General features: G+C 46.7%; 1 protein-coding gene across 6 annotated transcripts in view; it reads left to right on the forward strand.

Annotated features, from left to right (window-relative positions):
• dock3 (dedicator of cytokinesis 3) overlaps window positions 1-22637 on the forward strand; it is a 1512713-nt gene that overhangs the window by 1320467 nt on the left and 169609 nt on the right. For all 6 annotated transcript variants that reach the window (XM_086001262.1, XM_086001257.1, XM_086001258.1 and 3 more), the window contains 3 exons: window positions 3394-3542; window positions 14563-14649; window positions 17216-17320. In XM_086001262.1, the coding sequence (XP_085857388.1) occupies window positions 3394-3542; window positions 14563-14649; window positions 17216-17320 (341 nt within the window). The remainder of the gene's footprint in view (window positions 1-3393; window positions 3543-14562; window positions 14650-17215; window positions 17321-22637) is intronic.

Here is a 22637-nt window from a genome sequence, read left to right on the forward strand (position 1 = left end):
TCTTGAGTGTTGTTGGAGCTGCACTCATCCAGGCAAGTGGAGAGTATTCCATTACAATCCTGACCTGTGCCTTGTAGATGGTGGAAAGACTTTGGGGAGTCAGGAGGTGAGTCACTCATCGCAAAATACCCAGCCTCTGACCTGCTCTTGTAACCACAGTATTTATGTGGCTGGTCCAATTAAGTTTCTGGTCAGTGATGACCCCCAGAATGTTGATGGTGGGGATTCGACAATACTAATGCCATTGAATGTCATGGGGAGGTGGTTAGACTTTCTCATGTTGGAGATGGTCGTTGCCTGGCACTTGTGTGGCGTAAATGTTACTTGCCACTTATCAGCCCAAACCTGAATGGTCTTGCTGCAAGGAGGCATGGACTGCTTCATTATCTGAGGAGTTGTGAATTGAGGATATCTGTGCTGCTGTTGACTTGCTAAACCACGCATTTGCCTTTGCCTTCAAAGCCCTTGCGCCTAGCAAATCATTAACCATCTCCCGACCCTCCTGTGCTTCCAGTTCCGCCCTCAACTTTGCTTCAAGTCAGAGAACATGCACCTGGTATGCAAGCGGCCTAGTCATCCATGGCCAGATTTAGCACAACTATATCAAACATTACTGGACTTGTCCTCCTCAGCCAAAACTGCATGCTACTCTAGGATCATCTTTGGGCTCCTTTTCTTCATAATTAACCTCCTCAAACCCCTTCCTTCCCCCACCTCCAATTGCAAAAGCTTCTAGATTTCTTTGTATCTAAGGTTAAGATCATCTGTGCAGCCTCCTTGCCTCTGACCTCCTCCCAGTTTCGCAACCACCCTCGCCATTTTGCAGTTTCTCCTCCCTCTCCCATGCCCTCTCCAACCTAATCTTTTCTATGAGATCCACCTCCTGTAATCCCCTCCTCATTCAACTCCTGCCAATCAACTTTCCTTCTTGGCCCCTATGCTAATGATGGGATTTAAAGCAATAGTTAGCCTGCGTGGGATTTAGATGTCCTGCTGAATTCTTGTTATTGAAAAGTGGGGTGAATTTTTGGGGGGAATTAGCAGCTGCAAACATATCCAGAAGTAGCAGATTTGAGGGGGAGGGAATGAGGGCAATGAGTTCAGTGCTAGACCCAACCCGATTTCCACTGCCAGAACCAACTCAATCCTACTGAACCTGAAGTGTATGTATTTATCTTTCTAGCTGAATTGCCTGTCTTCAGCACAAGGATGTGTATAGTGTGAATAATGACAATAATCATTCAAGTGAGTGAGTATTTCATTCATAAGTTTAAAAATTCAGCACTTAATTCAAAGTAGTTGACTTGACATTATATAAGTGTCATTTTAAAAAAAATGATTCAGATCTTGTTAGACTCACAAGCAGCACTCCAGCCTGAGTGGGGGAATTCGGAGTCACATTCTGCACATATTCCTACCACCAGGGGCAGTACTGCTAATTCCTGTTCTCCTCTCTGGTGCCCCATAACAGTGCAATTACCACAATTAACAACAACAACAACTTGTATTTATATAACGCATCTAACGTAGTGAAATGTCCCACAGTGTTTTTCTTTTTTCCTATCGAATGCCTTTCTCTCTTTCACAGTTAGAACAAGGCTAAAAGTAGTACTAGAAATGGATTTTTCCCAGTCCTCCTCACTTGTAAACTTCAGTAAGCTGCAGAATTCTGTGGAGTGTGCAGAAATGTTGAGCTTGTGGATTTCTACAGACCATAGCCGTGGGTTTATGTCTTGTCTTGTCCTCCATCTTGCTCGTTTCACCTTTATTGGTGTCCTGCACTTTGCAGCTAGGGTTCTAAGCAGAAAGAAAAAGCTAAGATTGGCTTCCCCAATGGCTCAGCAACTTTATCTAGTGAGTAAGTAAGCATGAAGATCTGCGGCCAGAGCTGAGGCAATGGTGGAGGCATTACAGTTGGCTTCAGCACAGCGGCCCCTGCTGGAACTGCATGTGCGTGGACATCGGCTGAGGATAGCATCAGGCTCGATGTGATGTCCCATCCCTCACCCAGGGTGGAACATCTTGCCATGCCTCACACGTGCATAATGGCAACTTGGGTGACATTCTCTAGGGGAGCAGCCCCATGGGTTTGTGCGCCAACAAGAAAAACACAAGAACAACATTTCTGCACACTTCGCAGAATTTTGCTTGCTTACCAACTTCAGGACAGGGAGTGGGAACATTTGAGAGAAAAAGATAAACAAATAATACAGCATGTCTCACGTGGGGAAGAGTGGGAGTCCGTCTGTCAGCTGGAACCACAGTGGTGATGAGGCATCCTGCAGCCCAGCTTTCCTTTCCTCTAAACTCCTCCTGACTTCCCCCCGCACCCCCATCTTGCTATACGGAGGTGGGAGTTGAAAGGTAATCTGGGAAACTAAGGGAGCGCTGCACTGCTGGAGCTGCCATTTTTTGGATGAGATGTTAAACCAAGGTCACCTCAGGTGGACGTAAAAGATACCATGACATGATTCGAAAAGCAGGGGGAGTTCTCCCCGTTTCCTGGCCAACATTTATCCCTCAACCAACATCACTAAAACAGCTTATCTGGTCATTTTCACATTACTGTTTGTGGGATCTTGCTGTGTGCAAATTGGCTGCTGCGTTTCCAACAATACAACAGTGGCTACACTTTAAAAAAAGGTACTTCATTGGCTGTAAAGCGCTTTGGGATGTTCTGAGATTGTGAAAGGGCTATATAAATGCAAGTACTTTCTTTTTCCTTATTCAGTCAGTATTTGGCCTGCGCTGGTGACAGAAAGACTGAAACGTGGGAGTGTGTTTTGTACTTTCTCTACAATCTGCAACTGTGGGTTCTCCCATTGGTCTAGTGGGTAAAAACACCATTCCGTGTAGTACTAAGCAGCAGTAACCAGACAGGTCCCTGGTTCAAATGCCCATCAATGCTAAGTTAGCCGATCTCGGCCAGAGCAGAGATTTGGGCTCTGCGTTGGTCTCAGTGCCCTTGGTCTAATGAGGGGGAAAATCAGCCAAAGTTCTAGCTCCTCATCTGTATCCAGCGGCCCCTACTGGAAAATTTTCATGTGAACACTACATGAGGACAAGATCAGGATGTGTTTTTTTCGCGCCCTCTCCTATTGTTTCAATAGCCTGCCAACACTCAGTGACTCAGCTCATGTGAAGAATAGCTACTTGGGTGAAGTACCAGAGGCCTGCCAGTGCCTCATTGAATCTAGAGTTGGCGTCTTCAGGAGAACAGAGGAGAAACAGTTCATTTTTTTTTCAAATCTGTAATTCTCAGAGGTGTAAAGCAATAAAAGGATCTCATTGATGTGCGTGATAATGTAGACTATTGAAAGGATCAAATTCTTAGTCAGTTTCCCAGCTTTCTTGAATTGATTGCATCACCCTCTTTGTTTTTCTTTTCTCCAGAGGCGGCGTTTACACTAATGCTGTACTGGGAACTGCTTCATTGGGAAGACAGACCATTGCGTGAGTTCCTGCACTACCCTGCACAAACGGAGTGGCAGCGTAAAGAAGGACTGTGCCGACAGGTTATCAACTATTTCAACAAGGGGAAGGTGAGCATCAGAGCTTCCGCATGGTTCTGCTGGCAGAATAAGGCAGTCGGAGGCTGAAGTTACTGACTTTTAACCTACATTACTCAGGATCTGTGATGAGTGCTTCAATCGGCTGCCAGTGGGGAGATACCAGTTCAGTAAAATGGAGTGAGGGACACTTTGCATCACGGCTTTCCTAGATTGTAAAGATGATCAATTCGTCATGTGCCGGATTTTACCTGGTCCTACTGGGTACTGCACGGGGTGAGGTTTCTGTTGAGGGTGAGTCATAGAGGGCAGATGCAGGGGCCTTCCATCATCAACATCACACACAAATATAAAGCTGGGAGACACATTTTTGTCTGCACTGCACTCAGTCTCCCCTTGTCTTTTACTGTAAGATTTCTTTCAGCACTGGTGGTACCAACCAACAGAAACAGGAGTGCAGTGAATGGAGGTTATTGGTTTCTCCTTCAGCGCTTTTTGTTGTTGTTATCACATTGCTGTTTGTGGGTGCTTGCTGTGCACAAATTGGCTACCGCATTTCTTACATTACAACAGTGACTACACTTCAAAGTACTTTATTGGCTGTAAAGCGCTTTGGGACATCCTGAGGTTATGAAAGGTGATGTAAAAAGACAACTGAGCGCATGGTTTGAGTATAAAACAAGGCTTTAATCAACTGTTTCAAAACCATGAGATTTCTAGTTACATCACTAGTTCCTGGTTACAGAAACATCCTGAGCAAGGTGGGCCCACGCCCGAGTATTTATACTCCTTGGACGGCGCCACCAGCTGGCCGCCCAGTGTTACTTCATGAGTCATGATAAGATTCATGACATCCTTCCCACATGAATGTTTTGGAAGTCCGACGACTTCCTTCCAGTGGATTAGACGGACCGCGAATAGGCGCAGTCTTTTAGATCTTCGCTTGTGGCTGGAAGGCACGTCTCCTCGGACCGTGTCTTGGTCCCTGGGTCACTTGGTCCGTACTGGTAGATCGACGGAGCCCGTGTCACCTTGATCGACCTGCGGAAGACTGGGGAGATCGTGACTCCGGGTGCAGGTCCCCACAGGCGCAGAGCTGGCGTCATCTTGGTTGGTAGCCGGGGATTGACCGGTGTCCTGGCTTCAGGTGGCCATCCCATGGGAAGCGCTCGGCTCCGCGAGTTGATCCGGTGGAGCACCTGGCAGATCCCTTGATGTCCCAGGTAGGGCGTCATCCTCAAAGGAGCGCAGAGTGTCGGCATCATTACCATGGGTTCCTCTACCAGTTGGGTCTGTGGGACTGGTTGGACAGGGAGCCAGATCTCGGAGTGAAACGGTGGACTCCCGGCCATCAGGGTACCGCACGTGCGCGTAAGTGGGATTAATGTCCGTTAGTTCCACCTCGTCAATGTGGGGATCGCTTTTGGAAGATCAGACGAATCTTTGGAGCAGCACGGGGCCGGAAGCTGCCAACCATGATGGTAGGGACGTCCCATGAGTGGAGCGACGCTGGAACCTGAAGAATCGCTCGTGAGGAGTGACATTGGTGGACCTGATGGAATGCAACGCGTCAGGGAGCATAGTTTCCCACTGCTGGTCTGGTAGGTTGTGTGACCTCAGTGCAAGACGAACAGCGTTCCAAATGATAGCGTTGTATCTGTCCGTTACCGATGGAATGATACGATGTCGTTTTACTTGTGGCGATTCTCCGTTGGGAAAGATAACTTTTGAGTTCGCTTGACATGAATGAGGGACCCCAATCAAAGTGGATGAAATTGGCCGTACTGCAAAGGGAAAAGACTTGATCGAGGCATTTGATCACTGTGGAAGTAAGCATATTGGGACAGGGGAAAGCAAAGGGAAAGCGTGAATATTCGTCCACCATAGTAAGCAAGGAGGTGTTTCTCGTTGAGGAAGGCAATGGCCCTTTAAAGTCAATGCTGAGTCGCTGCATAGGCTGCATAGCGTGTATGAGCAAGCCATCCGACGGACGGAATTGCGGTTTTAATTCCGCACAAATTCTACAGGAGGAGCATGTTCTTTTCGCATCTTCCATATAAAATGGGAGATTTATAGATCACATTAAGTGCAACATACGGGTAACGTCAGGATGGCATAAGTCAGTATGAAGATCCGCAAGAGTCGAAGTTGACATAAAAGAGCAGAATGCACGCGTGAGGGTATCCGGGACTACATTCTCTTTGCCGGGTCGATAATGTATGGTGTAGCTAAAGACGGCCAATTCCATCCTCCAGAGCTGTATTTTGTTATTCTTGATCTTAGTGCGTTTCCGGTTATCCAGCATAAAGGCAACAGAGCACTGATTGATTATAAGCGTGAAATGGCGATAAGCGAGAAAATGACTCCATTTACGTACTGCTTCGATGATAGCCGTAGCCTCCTTCTCGACAGGAGGATAATGGAGCTCGCTACCCTGCAATGTTCTGGACAGAAATGCCACGGGTCGACCACCTTGATTCAAGGTAGCCGAGATCGCCACCTCCGATGCATCGCACTCAACCACGAAAGGAAGATTTTCATCGATGGAACGAAGCGTGGCTTTTTCCAGTTTTCGCTTGAGGAGGTTGAAAGCTGAAATAGCCGTTGCCTCCAACGGAAATGACTTCGCGTGAAGCAGGGCTGGATTTTGTCGGAGAAGTGGGGTATCCACTTCGCATAATAGGCGAACATGCCGAGTGCCCGACGAAGAGAGCCGAGATTCGTAGGGGGAGGGAGCTCCTGAAGCGGACGAAGTCGCTCCGGATCCGGTTTGATGACACCGTTGCCCACCCAGTAGCCAAGGATGTTGACCGATGGTACTGATTTCACAGATTTGGACTCATTTAAGGTTAAGTTGCGACGACGGAGAACGTCAAAAAATTTCTGGAGGTTGGCATCATGCTCCTTCTGGTCATGACCAGCAATGGTGATATTATCCAGATATGGAAAAGTGTCCATTAAGTTCTCCTGTTTGACTAGGCTGTCCATTGCCCGTTGAAAGATGGCCACCCCGTTGGTGACCCCAAATGGAAGGCGCCAAAACTGATAAAACCGACCATTGGCCTCAAAGGCCGTATACTTTTTGTCAGAGTCCTTTAACGGTACTTGATGGTATGCGCTCTTTAAATCAAAAGTTGAAAATACCTTGTAGTTGGCAAGGTTATTGACCATGTCATCGATGCGTGGTAGTGGGTAGGCATCCAGGTCGGTATACTGGTTAATAGTTTGCGAGTAATCGATGCAAAGACTTTTCTTGTGTTGCTTCAGAGGATTTTTAACAACGACGACTTGAGCCCGCCAGGAAGATGAACATGGCGCAATGATACCGTCAGCTAGAAGGCGAGAGATTTCTGCCTCGATAAAGGAACGATCATCTTGGCTGAAACGTCGTGATTTAGTGACTATGGGCTTACATCGGGGGGAAAGATTGGAAAACAAGGAGGGCTCGTCGAGCGAAGCCGCCGAAAGCACACAAAACAGTACTTTGGAAATAGTAAGCTCCGGCTTTGACCCTCCAAACTTGGAAGTGAGTCTTGTGTTGTTTCTGAAAATCCTGTCCCAGGAGCACATCACTGCATAGGTTTTTGAGCACCCCGAGCCGGGTGGAGAAATAAGTGCGGCCATTGAGAATAAGGTCGACAAGACAGAAGCCAGAAGAGTTGGTGGTCAGTGTCGTCAGAGCCATTGCAATTTCCCTGTCCGAGGGGTAAATACGCAGCTTTAACTTACTGACAGCCCACTCACTAATGAAGCTGTCAGAGCTACATGAGTCGATTAGTGCACTCAAAATGTGTCCATTTACCGAAACCTTCATGGCTGCATGGGACAGACTTTGGGGAAAAACAGCTGTGATGGGAGGAGGGGCAGTTTTACCCTTGACAGCTGTAACCTTAGTAGTGGCTCTTGGGGGAGGAGCAGTTTTATAGATAGTAGCTGCAAAACTAACAGGGGCTCTTGACCGGTATACCTTAGATAAGTGGCTTTTCTTACTAACAGAGGCTCTTGACTGGCATACCTTAGAAAAGTGACCTTTCTTACTGCAATGATTGCAGACTGCGTTACAAGCAGGACAAAATTTCCTATAATGGAACGCACCTCCACAGAAGAAACACTTCCTTCCAGATTGCCAAGATGCCGCTAGGGCAGAGTCGTCATCAGTGAAGGCTTCTAGGGTAGGGTTGTCATCAGCCAGGTGGGAGTCATCATCAGTGAGGGCTTCCGCCCGAGGCCTGTTGAAGGAGTCACTAAAAGTGATAGCAGCAGCTCATGCACGTGGTGAAAGATAGGTATCTGCATTCCTCTTTGCTAAGTCCAGAGAGCATGCCTGGTCATAGGCAGCCTGCAACTTGAGGGTTTTATTCTCCAACAGACGCTGATGTATGAAGGGAGACGCAATCCCATTAATAAAGGAATCACGAATTAACTCCTCCTGGTACTGCTCAGCTGTGACAGCTTTAAGATTACAATCCTTGCTGAGCCTGTGAAGTTTCTGAAGGAATTCGTCAAGTGATTCCCCGGGTTGTTGTCGAGTTGTGGCCAGTAGATGCCGAGCAAAAATTTTGTTTGGGGACTTAACATATAGTTGCTGTAGTATTAAGATAGCGGCGTCATAGTCTACACAGTCTTCGATATAGTCAAACACATGAGGGGATACATAGTTGGCAAGCATTCGTAACTTATTAGGAACATTCTCACCACACTCCTCAAGGAAGTTGCTAAAGGTACGATACCAGTGTTTCCATACCGTAGCAGCTGTAAGTGAATTCGGGTCCAGATCGAGACGGGCGGGTCTGAGTAGTTTCTCCATGATGGATCGATTACTTCGTCCGAATTCCCTTCGACGGTTTGAGTCATAGCCGTCTGTTCCCAAAACCACTCAGAGCGTGGAGCAGGTCAGTTGATTAAATTGATGTACTGAGCGCTTGGTTTGAGTATAAAACAAGGCTTTAATCAACTGTTTCAAAACCATGAGATTTCTAGTTACATCACTAGTTCCTGGTTACAGAAACATCCTGAGCAAGCTGGGCCCACGCCCGAGTATTTATACTCCTTGGACGGCGCCACCAGCTGGCCGCCCAGTGTTACTTCATGAGTCATGATAAGATTCATGACAAAAGGCACTATATAAATGCAAGTTCTCTCTTTCTTGCTTTCTCTCTCTCTTTCTTTCTCTCTTTCTTTTCTTATAATTTGGATTTATTGGGAACATTTGGGCCCCCACCTACCATGGGTGAGGAGGTGAAACTGGAGCCATGTCCCCAATCCTATCCAAGCTTCAATAAACTGTACTGGTCCCACTTTGTAACCTGTTTCTTAGTTGATGTGTTTTCCGCTGGTTATATAAAATTAAAGACACAAATGTATGACTTCAAAATGGGGGCTGAATTATGTCTGCAAGCCCCAGTCCAATTATACCCCCCAACCCCACCTCGCATGAAGACTAAACTTGGTCTGGACTCCTCAAGACACGGGACATCAACATGGTTTAAAATAAATCTGCCTAGTCTATCTAGAGAAATATTCAGAGACGGATAGAGTTCACATGGTTGCTGCTTGTTTTTCTTCATTTTTCTCAGGTCTCCCATTGACATGCACCATTCCTTGACTGAGGTTGGCAGATAGGCAGCTTTCTCTCAGGCTTCTGCTAAATTTGTTTGGAAGCATCCCCTAGAACATGACTGCCAATGGCCCAGGTTTACTCGCTCTCTGAGACTTTTCACTTCTTTACCCATGACAGAGGACCTGGCCTGGTTCAGCAGCTCACAGTGTATCATAATCAAAATTCACCATGAATGAAATCACAGGCTCAAAGTCATCACCCGTTACTCAGTGAGAAGTGGGGGTAATAGAAGTCAATAGAAAGTAACATCGGGCGGAGTGTAACACGAGCGGCCGATCCGATCCCGTCAGTTTCCCACCAGGCAGGTTAGGTTAAAATTACCCCTGTGTTGGAAATTGGACTAGAGTTCACTTTATTTAAGACTGTAAATGGAAAGGGCTGGAATTTCACGCATGGTGACTCTGTTGCCCCCTCTATCATGGGGGGAAAGAAGAGTAGCACTGCTTCAACTCCTGATAGTGAGGAGCATCCTACATTAGTGGCTGCAGTGCTGTTCTAAATGGTGACTCTTAGATAAGAATAGAAATAGAAACAGAAACAAGGAGGAGGAGAAACTGGAACAGAGATTAGAAGGGGAAGTAGAGTGGAGATGTTATGGGTGGAAGCACAAAGTCAACAGAAGTGAGGATTTTTCTGGTTGCTGTTGCTCAGTGAGCTGTCCATTAGCATCAGTCAGAGCCTGCAGTGCCTGGGCAAACTGCAATCAGACAGCAGCATGCGTATTTTAATATGCTGAGCACGATGCATGATTCCATTGAACAGAACTAAACATAGCAAGAGGAATTGCTAAAAGTAACACAGATTGGCGTTTGCTCCTTCTGAAATGATGATCTACAGATTTCTTCCTGTCAGTAACTTAGTTTTGATTCTCTCTACAGGCAGTATTGTGACAAGTTCAAGTCTAAGTCCTAAAGGCAGTGATGCATTGATTGACCTTACATATCAGCTGCTAGATTTCACAGGTTAAGCTCAACTGCACCTTAATTGAGTCACACAGACTAGAGCATCCCAGGTTTGATTCCAAGTCTCCGCTGAGTTAGCTCACCTCATTCTCGGGGCAGTAATAGAGATGCCACAATTGACCACAGTGTCCCTGGGAAGGGGTTCCCACTTCCGCTCATTATCCAATGGCCTCCTCCCCCCCACCTTACGGTAGAATGTGTTGTCTGGTTATCAGGTGAGGACAGGAGCAGGCTTGAGTGTGGTGACCACCCCACCTCACAGAAAATGAGGAGAGATTATGATTCTATGATTAGCAGAAAATGGGGAGGAGGACAGGAACAGAAAATAACGAGGCGAAGCTTGGGGATAAACTTTGATGGGCTGAATGGCTTTTTCTTTGTCCTCTAGCAAAATAAAGTTGTGCAAGTCAGGATATAGTTTTAATAGAGGCCTTTCATAGTTGTTCATGCTGAGATAGTCCTGTCTCTGCTGCTTTCTTTTCCTCTCCAGTCCACACAAGCAGGATCCTGAGGCAGGCGTTCACAATCTCCCATGTCACACTCCCGCAGAATTCAGGAGAGTTGGTTGGCCTGGCACATTCAGCCTGGAGAAGCTACTCTACAGGATTAAACAAAGAAGCGAGGGTAACAGGTCAAGGATATCCAAACTACTCTTTCAAAGAGGCCTGTAATGGGTTTGATAACCTATTAATTGTAGCTTTTAAAATGCTGGCATGGGGTGTAAAGGGTTGCACACTACACAAAGTCCATCTCAGTCCGCCCTTTGACATGACATAGGAAAGACAATGGGATGGGTCAGACCTGACTCCAGTAGGGAAGAGAGAAGGGAAGAAATTGGAGAAACAACCAAGGTCTGATGAAGTTAATTCTCAGACCAGAGAGAGCTCGGGAGGTAGGTACTGTTGCTGCAGTGTAGGAGACCAAAGAGGGAAAGATTGTTCTGAGAATGGGAGGGAAGACAGGTGTTAAAGAGAATTACAATAGGGTTCACCTAAACCTTTTTTGTTTTTCCCCTAATTTTCTCCTAAAGGTTACAGGGCCATTGGCAACGTTCCAATATTTCCCAAGAAGTCATTTTTCATGTGTGAGAACATAAACATAAGAACATAAGAAATAGGAGCAGGAGTAGGCCATTTGGCCCTTCGAGCCTGCTCCGCCATTCAATAAGATCATGGCTGATCTTCTACCTCATGTGAGCTGTTAGAGTTTGAGCAGGCTATTCAAATCACTAAAAAAAACATCTAGGGTCCCCAATATCCAATGTCCCCTGCTGGAAGCGGCCTGCATTGGGTTGCTGGCTGGGAACAGGAGTGGGCTCATCTGTGAGGCACCCTATGGTTGAATAAGAAAAAAAGTCTTGCATTTATACAGCGCCTTTCATGACCTCAGGAAACCCCAAAGCGCTATTGGTGTCACCCATGGCTCAGTAGTAGAGCACTTGACTGAGTCAGAAAGTTGTGGGTTCAAGTCCCAGCCAACTCAGCACAGACTGGGGAACAACTCGGAGACCTCCCGGCCTTGTACATACATCTTTAAAGGGTTGTGTAGGTAAATGCGGAAGCTCAGGGCAGCGCTGCAGTCTCAGGTGGCTCCACAGACGCATCAGCTGGCTCATTCAATCTGCAATCTCATGCTTATTCCATGTCAAAAAAATGCCATAGAGCTGAGCTGCAGAACATCACTAACAGCAAATAAAGTCCGATCGCCATAATAGAATCTGCGTCAAGGTGAAGAGATTGTTAGTGCTTCTGTCTGACCTTTTCATCAGTTATATGTCCTCTTTCAATACTCAACGGAGTTGCACAGCTGCAGAAAATATATAAAACAAAATTTAGTTTTGACAAAGAAATAAAACAGAATCCTTGAAAGCAGAATGATTAAAGCTTAAATAAAACCTAAGAGCTGGAAGGAGCATCAGGGCAATCCCTGAATGTGCAGCAGATGGAGAGGGAAATATAACCCATACCTCCCCCTCCTTCCTTCAGTGCTGTACCTGTGCCTCAGTCGGTGAAGCCAGTATCTGAGTCGTACAGACCAGATGTTCCAAGGTCCGATGCTCGGTCTGTGCCAACCACATGGGTGGGAGTTCAGGTGGTGCGATTGATCTCATTCTCCTCTCTAGCTCAGAGGGCTCTATGAGCCAGGGCTCCCACTATATGATCACTATCCACTGACTGTTGTTAACAAAAAATGTCAACATGTTTGGATGTTGGGTGTGGACCGGATCGGGCTCAGCTGAGATACGTCCTGTGAGTGTATAGCTTGTTGTCACACATGGTCCAGGCACGCACCTCTGAATAATGGCCATTTGAGTGAGGCCCCAGAGGGTGTGCACTGCCACTGGAACTGTTTCTGAAAGGGTCAGCAGGGTAGAAATTCATCTTGAGCAGTAGCACAAAGCGGATGGTATCGAATCCGACCGCCTGTTATTTTCCCCGCCCAATACTCAGCTCCATTGATTTCAGTAGAACTGAATATCAAGCGGGACGTATAACAGGCGGCCCATGCGATAACGCCCGCTTAACGCTACCGACAAATTTCTACCCCAGCATCTTTATGATGGCAGAGAGAAAATCTAAGGTTTTTTTTTATTCAGCCCAAGTGGTAATTTCCTGTTTATGGAGCAACCTACCCCAACCCAATTCCACCTAGGTGAGACTGTTCTGCTTCACTAACTCACCAGTGCACCTCTGCAATGGACCTCATGCATTGAACATTGTACGTTTTCTCCCTTGATGGCTCAGAAAGTTTATCCAGTGAACGGCTGAGCCACACAGACCTTGTTCAATTCCCAATCTGTGTTACGCCAGGATAAGGGCATTGCGATCGGCCTCAGTGTCACTGGGTTAGGAGCTCAGAATCAGGCAGGGTTCCTGCTGCCAGTCACTGTTCAGTAGCTGGAAACTTTGTGTATGGACACTAGTTGAGCACAAGATCAGGCTCTGCCATGATATCTCTACAGTCGAATAGCCTGCTGGCATTCACTGCCTTGGTTCACACATTTAAAAAAAAAATGACTTGCATGAGGAAACAGGTACCCCAGTGAAGAGTTAATGTTTTTTTTGAGGAAAAGACATAATAGCAAATCACTGTTCGGTGTTGTTTAATGTCATCCCAGAGAGGATACTGTTGTTTCACACACCCTGTCTGTTTGTCTATCTGACTCTGTCTGTCTATCTCTTTTTCTTTCTCTCTCTTTCTCTTTCTCGCTCTTTTTCTCTCTCTTTCTCTCTATCTCTATCGCTATCTGTCTCTCCCTCTCTGTCGCTCTCTGGCTCTCTCTTTCAGTCTCTCTGTCTGTCTGTCTCTCTATCTCTGTCTGTCGCTCTCTCTCTCTGTCTGTCTCTCTCTTCCTCTGTCTGTCTGTCTCTATCACTACTTTGGAGGAGCAAGAAGAGTTACTGAATTCCGCCTCTTCCCCTGACACTGCTGACCCTTGCCGCAGTCAGGCTGCACCAGCACCAGGCGCCCCCCCCAGCACCTTGATTAGGTGACAAATATCAGTCGTGTGAGCATCCCGGCCATGGCCAATTGTCGCATCCCTACTACCACCTCGGCTGATTAGCTAACCCAGATCCTGGGACTTTACAATCTATATAGTTCAATTGCATAATAAAATGAAAAGCAAAATACTGCAGCTGCTGGAAGGTTCTGACAAAAGGTTATTGACCTGAAACGTTATCCCTACCTTCCTGTCTCCACAGATGCTGCCATACCTGCTGAGTGTTTCTAGCTTTTTCTCTTTTTAGTTTAATTGCATGCTGGTTTTACTAGGACACCCATCAGGGCGCCTCTCTCTTCACTGACCTGTAATTTAAATAGCTTTATTTCCTATATCTCAGGAGTGTCCAAGCTTTATGGTCTTTGTGGGCCGCTTAGGGACATAACCACGGAGACTCGGACAATGTTCGCATTAATTTGCATGTATCACGAGCTGTGGCTGCTTGATTCTGATTTAAGAAAGAAAAGAAAGAACTTGCATTCATATAGCACCTTTAACAACCTCAGGATGTCCCAAAGTGCTTTATAGCCAATGAAGTACTTTTGAAGTGTAGCCACTGCTGTAATGAGGAAACACGGCAGCTGATTTGCGTACAGCAAGCTTTCACAAACAGCAATGATAAATGACCAGATCATCTGTTTTAGGTGCTGGTAGGATTTATCCACCAATAAGGTAAGCTAATAACTGCTCTTTCCAAACCTCCAGGCCCACAAAATTCAAACAGGACAGACCGGCGAATAAGAGATATAATTGCAAGTAGAAGCATAGTTACCTGGGCTCCCAGGGCTCGGGGGCTGCAGTTTGGACACCCTTTGCACATCTGTACTCAAGGCCCTTTGTCCCTTCACAATCTGTGAATTACCCTGAATACAAGAACACTGTTGGAAACTGGTCTTTTTCCAATGATGCCCCCCTCGAGCATTTCTACATTTAATTTGAACTGACTGTTAATTATATTCTTTTCCTCAGTGCTGGGAGTATGGAATCCCTCTCTGCCGGGAGCTGTCCAGCCAGTACGAAGTCTTCTATGATTACCACAGTCTCAGCTGGATCCGGGTATGTAATGCAAAGCCGTTCACTAGGGCCGCAGGCTGCTCAAAACCATTCCTTCTGAACAAAATGAATCTTGTACAAGTATTTATTAGGACAAAAAAAATGATTGTACCCACCTTTACTGCAAAGATATAACTATACCCTCATTCATAAGAAGCTGTGACTTTTCCATGTTCCATTTTGTGTTGTGTTATGGGATATGACCGTAAGTATTTTGCTCAGTAAAAGATACTGGATATCTGTACTGATGGTGAAGGGTCAGAAAAACGCACACAAGTAATTCAGAACAAAAGTACGCAGAGCAGTGCTGTCACAAAGACGTTGAGGGTGGCATAGTGTGTTGGTGCTCCCAGCACACCATTTCACAGCATGGTACCACACTAGTCTGTGCCAACCTTGATTGTGCCATTGGTAGGCAGTGCTATGCAAGACCTCAGGCAGTTCTCCATTAGGAAGGGGCAAAATCTCTGAATGGAGTCACAGTTTGTGAGACAGACTCCCAGCATAGAGGCTGCGATGGTGACCTTCCTTCTAAATGAACCAGATACAATTCCCCCTATGGCTACCTTAAGGATAAGGGGTAAGCCATTTAGGACAGGGATGAGGAGGAATTTCTTCACCCAGAGAGTGGTGAACCTGTGGAATTCTTTACCACAGAAGGCAGTTGAGGCCAATTCATTAAATATATTCAAGAAGGAGTTAGATATATTTCTTAAGGCTAAAGGGATCAAGGGATATGGGGAAAAGGCAGGGACAGGGTACTGAGTTTGGATGATCAGCCATGATCTAATTGAATGGCGGAGCAGACTCGAGGGGCCGAATGGCTTACCCCTGCTCCTATCTTCTATGTTTCTATGTTTCTCAATGCACTGACCAGCATGGAGCTGAACCCTACAGACCAGGAAGATCCCAGATTAATCTTCTACCCGCCGTGGTTCCGTAAGCTTCAATATTCTTGCCTAACAAAAATCTATCATGCTCAGTTTTAAATTTTCAATTGACCCCCCAACCTCAACAGCTTTTTGGGGGGCGAGTTCCAGATTTCTACCACCCTTTGTGTGAAGAAGTGCTTTCTGACATCACCCCTGAACGGCCTGGCTCTAATTTGAAGGTTATGTCCCCTTGTTCTGGACTCTCCCACCAGAGGAAATAGTTTCTCTCTATCTACCTTATCAACTCCTTTAATCATCTTAAACATCTCAATTGGATCACCTCTTAATCTTCTATACTCAAGGGAATACAAGCCTGTCTGTGCAACCTGTCTTATGTCAAGAAGGGTTACTGGATAGTGACCAGGAGCAGGAACTCTGGTTGTTTATTTTCTCCCTCCTTCTCTAACCTAGGGGCACTGGGGACAATCCCGCTGCCCCAGCTGTCATCCTGGACAACATCTGTTAACTCAGCGCACGTGAGGACTGAAACCCTGGACCTTCCTGGCCTGAATGGATCAGTACCACACTGGGCAGGGGATGGACGATTGGAATGCAATATAATTTAAAAGTAGAAGCCTTTCATGTACTTGACACAACTGTAGACCCTGCCTTGTACCCGCACTGTCATCAAGGGCCTATATAGAACCAGGAGAACAGAGTGTTGACTCTATAGGCCCCTGACGCCAGTCACTGTTTTGATTTGTGAGTGGAACTGTTCACTCACATCTAACGTTCCAGGAAAAAACAAGTGCTGTTTCCATCCAAAGAGAGAATGCATTTAAGGGGTGATTCTAAGGCCCCGCTCTCTGAACAGGCTGCCGCACTCGAAAATAGAGCCACAACACTGCAGCCACAATTCTCTTACCTGCACTCCCTGTGAACACAGCAACCCACCAGGAGAGCAGCATCGCAGGTTCACCCCTATATAGTAGCATAAAAACAGCCTGTATAGCCGTTACTGAGACGATTCCCCAGTGGCCTTACAAGTAAAAGGAATACCCGGTGCGGTACTAAGCCATACAGACCAAAAGGTTCCAGGCTTCATCCTCCATCTATGCTGAGTTAGTTGATCTCAGACGGGGCGGAAATCACAGTGCAACAGACAACCCTGGGCAAGGGAGGGGGGGAAATTAGCCAGTCTTCCTGCTCCTGGACAGCATATGTACATATGTTGAGATAGATAGATTTTTGTTAGATAAGGGTGTCAAAGATTTTTGGCTAAAAGACGGGTAAATGGAGCTGAGATAGAGATCAACCATGATCCAATCCATGCTTGGATGGTGGAACAGGCTCGAGGGGTTGAATGGCCCACTCCTGTTTTTATGTGGATTTTGCGCAAGGACGGGATTGGGCTTGGTGGTGATGCCCACCTCTGTTGACCAGCCTCATGAGACCCACTGTCTAGACACTCACATGAAAATTGGCCATCTGGGTGAGGAGGCTGAAGGGCTACCGACGCCTGTGGAACTGTACCCTGGCAGGAGTCAGTGCCTACAGGAGAGGACAGTCAAATTGTTACTGAAGTATTGTAAACGGAATGCTCTTCATTCAAACTGTTCTCTTGAGATCTCAGTATTGACAGAGTTGCAGTATTCGATAATTGGGCCCTAACCACTAGTTTTTTCCACTGTTAACAGAAAATGGAAGCCGTGTATTATGATAACATATTGGAGCAGCAGCGACTGGAACCAGAATTCTTCAGGGTTGGGTTTTACGGCAGGAAGTTTCCATTCTACCTGCGGGTGAGTAAAGTCCACACCAAATGTTTGTTGTATTTTCAGAGGCTTTTTTCTCCTTCCAAATATTTACTTTGCCCATTGCTCTGAAACATCGCAGGTAAAGGAGGTCATCCAGCCCTTGTAGCTCAGCCTTCCATAGAAACCTATAATGTTCCTCCCCCTCCTGTCACATCCATGCCACTTGAGTTTTTGCCTCATTTACCCAACCTTTCCAGGTATTTCTCTGCCCATCCTCACAAAAAAAATCTCAACTGTACAAATCATCCTGCTTCACCAAGGTGGGTAGTGTGGGATAGGCACATGGTTTCTACATAGTAAATGCCACCTCCAAGGCAATTATTCTGGACAGTGCTGCACAAATTCCACCTAACACCTTCAATTCAAATTCAAATCACTTTCCGCAATCTGAAATGAGACTCCTAGCCCAATTTCAAATTGAAGTTATCATATCAAACTCAAACCAGATCCAAATTCCAGTTAGTTTTCTCACATCAAATGTCATTCCCTTTTCTCATTTGAAATTCATGTCCTGTTTCTCTTCCTGCCCCTGCACAGTTACCTCCGGCAACATCCATTCTACCTCTCCATCACCTCGCTCACCGTCACTGCCTCTGTATTGTCAGCCGGCCTGTCCAATATCCGGTCTTGGATGAGACACAATTTCTTTCAGTTAAACATTGCAAAGACTGAAGCCATCATCTTTGGCCCCTGCACCAAAACTCTGTACATGCACCACTGGTTCCATTCTCTTTCTTGGCCACTGTCTTGGGCTACACTAGACTGTTGGCACTCTTGGTGCCCTATTTCACCCCGAGCTGAGCGTCCAACTCCATAACCTCTCCATCACAAAAACCGCCTACTTCCACCTACCTCTGTAACCTCTCCCGCTTCCACCCCTATTCCAACCCATCTGTCACTGAAACCCCCAACCATGCCTTTGTCACCTCCAGACATGACCATTCCAGTACTCTCCTAGCCATTCTCCCATCCTGCACAGTTTATTCTGTAAACTTCAGCTCATCCAAAAGCTGCGCTACCTGTATCCTATCCTGCAACAAGTCCCAGTGACCTATCACCCAAGACCTCACTGACCTACATCGGCTCCTGATACTCTAATGCCTCCAATTTAAAATTCTCATCTTTCATGGCATCACCCCTCCCTATTTCTGTAACCTCCTCCAGCCCTACGACCCTCACCCCCAGAGAACTCTCCATTCTTCCTATTCAGGCCTCCCTCCATTCACTCCACCTCCTTTACAGCACTAAATCCCCCCCCCCATATCCCCGGTCTCACTGCACTAAATCCCACACACCCATCACTTCATCCTCATCGCACTAAAGTGCCCCCCCGCTCCCCCGTAAGATTATCATGGATTCGTTGGTTTTTGGAATACTTGTTTTCTATCTTCAGTGATATAATCTTCATGAACAGACCCAAACCTTGTTGTCCACTCGGGAGATGGTGGTCGCAATGATCGGATCAGGTCAATGAAACCATTGAGACAAATAACCAAGATTATGCACATAAGAACATCTCTAAAGCAGTTACGTGTAGCATGTATGGAAATTTCGTATTCACTTTAATCCAAAAAGAACAGTCCGATTTAGAGTCCAACCACGTTCCTGCTTTTGTTAAGAACTATCACTTAGCTATCTGGCTGGGAGCCAATAAGACGCAGGAGGAATATGTAGTGTATGTACTTTGAAGAAGGAACTATATTCTGCAGCCCCTGTATACTGCAGTACTAGTAGTGACCACCCCTGTATATAAGCCTGTGGAGTAACTTTGTATAGTAGTTCCAGTTTTGTCTCCATTCAGTAAACACCTGTTATATAACCAACTTCTGCAGTCCGTGCCTTAATTACACACGGACATTACATTGGCGACGAACAGATCCGAACTTACCTACAGTTCTGCACCACCTCACGGGGATCCATCCCTGAAGCGAAGTGATTAGAGGTCGAAGCCAGAAGGAAGAAATCCAAAAAAGAAAAAAAACAAACAAACAGAAGAAACGGGCGTCGACCGTGGGCAACCGCCCTCTGATTCATCGAATTCGAAGATTTGCAGGAGAGGCTGTCGAGAGCTGGGCTTGGTTCTCCAGTCTATGGTGTTCCAGCTAATCGGGCTGGTGGCAGGTAGTACACTGATCCTTCCTGGGCTGCGGCGGGCTAGAGCTCGATCGGGTGGCTTTTCAACGGGGCCGAGCAGCGTTGTCGGGAAGAGGAGAGAGAGAGAGAGGGTGGAGCACACAGGGCGCGGCCGGTGCTACGAAGCCGGGCAGCGTACAGACCCGAGAGGAGGGAGGAAAGTGTCCCATAGGGTCTGCTCTGACGACGGCAACAGTAATTAAAATAAAAGAAAAATAAATTAGAAGCGCAGAAAGCCGCGAGGAGCTGCAGTTTGCCACGGGGACCGCGGAGAGCGGCGTTGGCAGCAGCGCGGGGGGAAGCGCGCGAAGACCATAGGGTGTCGCCATCAAGGCATAAAAATGCCAGCAACAGTGTTGGCAGCAGCGGAAAAGACAGAAAGCGCGGGAGGCGCCATCTTAATCCAGCGGGTAAGAAGGAAAAGCGCGGGAGGCGCCATTTTGTTCAATCGGGGAAGAAGGCAAAGCGCGGGAGGCGCCATTTTGTTCAATCGGGGAAGAAGGCAAAGCGTGGGAGGCGCCATTTTGTTCAATCGGGGAAGAAGGCAAAGCGCGGGAGGCGCCATCTTAGATCTCCGAGATGCCGAAGACTGGTAATATCACTGCCTTCGATAATGAAATAGAAGACTGGACCACATATGTGGAAAGAGTCGAAGTATATTGCAAGGCAAATGAAGAAGCCGATGAGAAAAAGGCATCGGTACTACTAAACTTAATGGGCGCAAGAACGTACGGCCTATGCGGAACCTGATCACTCCAGTCAAACCGATGGAGAAGAGTTTTAACGAAATTGTTGATATCCTACAGGAACACCTAAATCCTACACCGCTGCTGATAGCAGAAAGATTTAAATTCCACAAGAGAAATCAGCATAAAGATGAGAGCAATGCTGATTACCTTACGGAACTACGCAAGCTATCAAAGCACTGCCAGTTCGGAGCAGGACTGGCAGATACCCTACGGGACAAATTTGTCTGTGGACTCCTGAGTGAAGGAACCCAGAAGAGGTTACTCTCAGAGAAAGAGCTGACGCTAGATAAGGCTTTCAGCGTGGCAGTATCGTACGAAGCAGCAGCAAGGGGAGCTGCGGAAATACAGCAAAAGCCACAGGAATACGACACCCATGAAATGACACGGGGATTTGAAAAATGTTATCGCTGCGGCAGAACAACCCATGACCAGAAGGACTGCTGGTTCAAGGACAAAACATGCAGGCAATGCGGAAAGATGGGACACATTGCACGAGTTTGCAGGTCCGGGAAGAAGACTAATGACAACAAAAAGACTACTAAGGAAAAGTACAGGAAAGTATAAAAGATGACGGACAGTAGTTCCGAAGACCAGGAGAGCGATTGTGAATCCGGGAACAAGAGACTAAGCTGTCTCAAACTACACAACGTAATCACAAAAGAGGATCACCGAACCATTTGGGTCACCCTCACGATAACAGGGTCCCAAGTCAAAATGGAATTGGATACAGGATCAGCCCTGACCGTCATGAATCGACGAGACTACGAGCGGCTATTCTCACACATACCCTTGAAAGACACATCCATTGTCTTGAAGACATATACGGGGCAGAAAGTATACCCCAGAGGGAAAATAAGGGTGCTTGTCGAATACAACGGCAAGGAAATACAGAAACTGTATCTGTACATACTGCAAGATGGTGGACCACCGTTATTGGGACGTGAATGGATCAGAAAGATAAGTTTAGACTGGCACTCCATTCAGGCTCTGACTGTGGCTGGTAAAAAGGATGACGACGTCACACCTGGACGATTGTCAAAAATCTTAGCTAACGCTAAAGAGGTATTTCAACAAGGACTGGGAACTCTTAACGGCGTAACCGCCTCGATAAAAATGGAAGAGAATGCAATTCCCAAGTTTTTCAAAGCAAGACCGGTACCGTATGCAATTCGCCCAGCCGTCGAGGCAGAGCTGGAGAATCTGGAGAATGCAGGTGTGTTATCTAAGGTAGACTGGAGCGAGTGGGCGACACCCATCGTTCCTGTCATGAAGAAAACGTTAAACAATAAGTCTGAGGAGCCAAGGAAGGTTTGCATCTGTGGGGACTTCAAGGTGACTGTGAACCCAGTACTTCACACAGTACAGTATCCTCTTCCGAGGATAGAAGATATTTTTGCCTCACTATCTGGAGGGAAACGTTTTACAAAAATTGACCTAGCGCAAGCATATTTGCAGATGGAGGTTGAAGAATCCTCTAGGAAATATCTCACGATAAACATTCACAAAGGTCTTTACCAGTATAATCGACTGGTATTCAGAGTAGCATCAGCTCCGGCTATATGGCAAAGAGCGATGGAACAAGTCCTGCAAGGGATTCCGGGGACTCAGTGTTACTTGGACGACATCCTAGTGACAGGTGAAAATGACAGTGAACACCTTGCCAACCTAGAGCAGGTGCTCACTAGATTAAGAGAACATGGGCTACGAGCCAATCGCCCCAAGTGTGAGTTTTTTAAGAAACAAATATCGTATTGTGGCCACGTGATTGATGAAGAGGGGTTACGTAAGTCCCCTGACAAAATTGAAGCGGTAGTTAAGGCTCCAACGCCTGAAAATGTGTCGCAACTGAGGTCATTCCTCGGATTGGTGAATTACTACCATAAGTTTTTGCCTAATTTGTCCACAATTCTGCATCCACTGAACGCCCTGCTACAAACTGGAGTAGCATGGAAATGGAGCAATGAATGTAAGCGGGCCTTTCAGAAGTGTAAAGGCCTGATCACTTCAAGAGAAGTATTGGCTCACTACAACCCATCACTACCGATAAGACTGGCGTGTGATGCGTCTCCCTACGGCGTTGGAGCGGTACTGTCACATAAATTCCTTGATGGTTCAGAGAGGCCGATAGCTTTTGCGTCACGCTCGTTAACTGCAGCCGAGCGTAACTACACCCAGATTGACAGAGAGGCCCTCAGCCTGGTGTGGGGGGTGAAGAAGTTCAATCACTACCTGCACGGACAGAAATTTACTCTACTAACTGATCATCAACCTCTTGTCTCCATTTTCAACCCTAAGAAGGGCGTCCCGATAATGACAGCACAACGGCTACAGAGGTGGTCCCTTTTCCTAGGGGCACACCAATATGACATCGAGTACAAAGGAACTAAACAGCATGGGAATGCTGATGGATTGTCGCGCCT

This window comes from Somniosus microcephalus, chromosome 11 (assembly GCF_052327205.1).
Source record: "Somniosus microcephalus isolate GS21.2 chromosome 11, FLI_Smic_1.0, whole genome shotgun sequence".
NCBI lineage: Eukaryota > Metazoa > Chordata > Chondrichthyes > Squaliformes > Somniosidae > Somniosus > Somniosus microcephalus.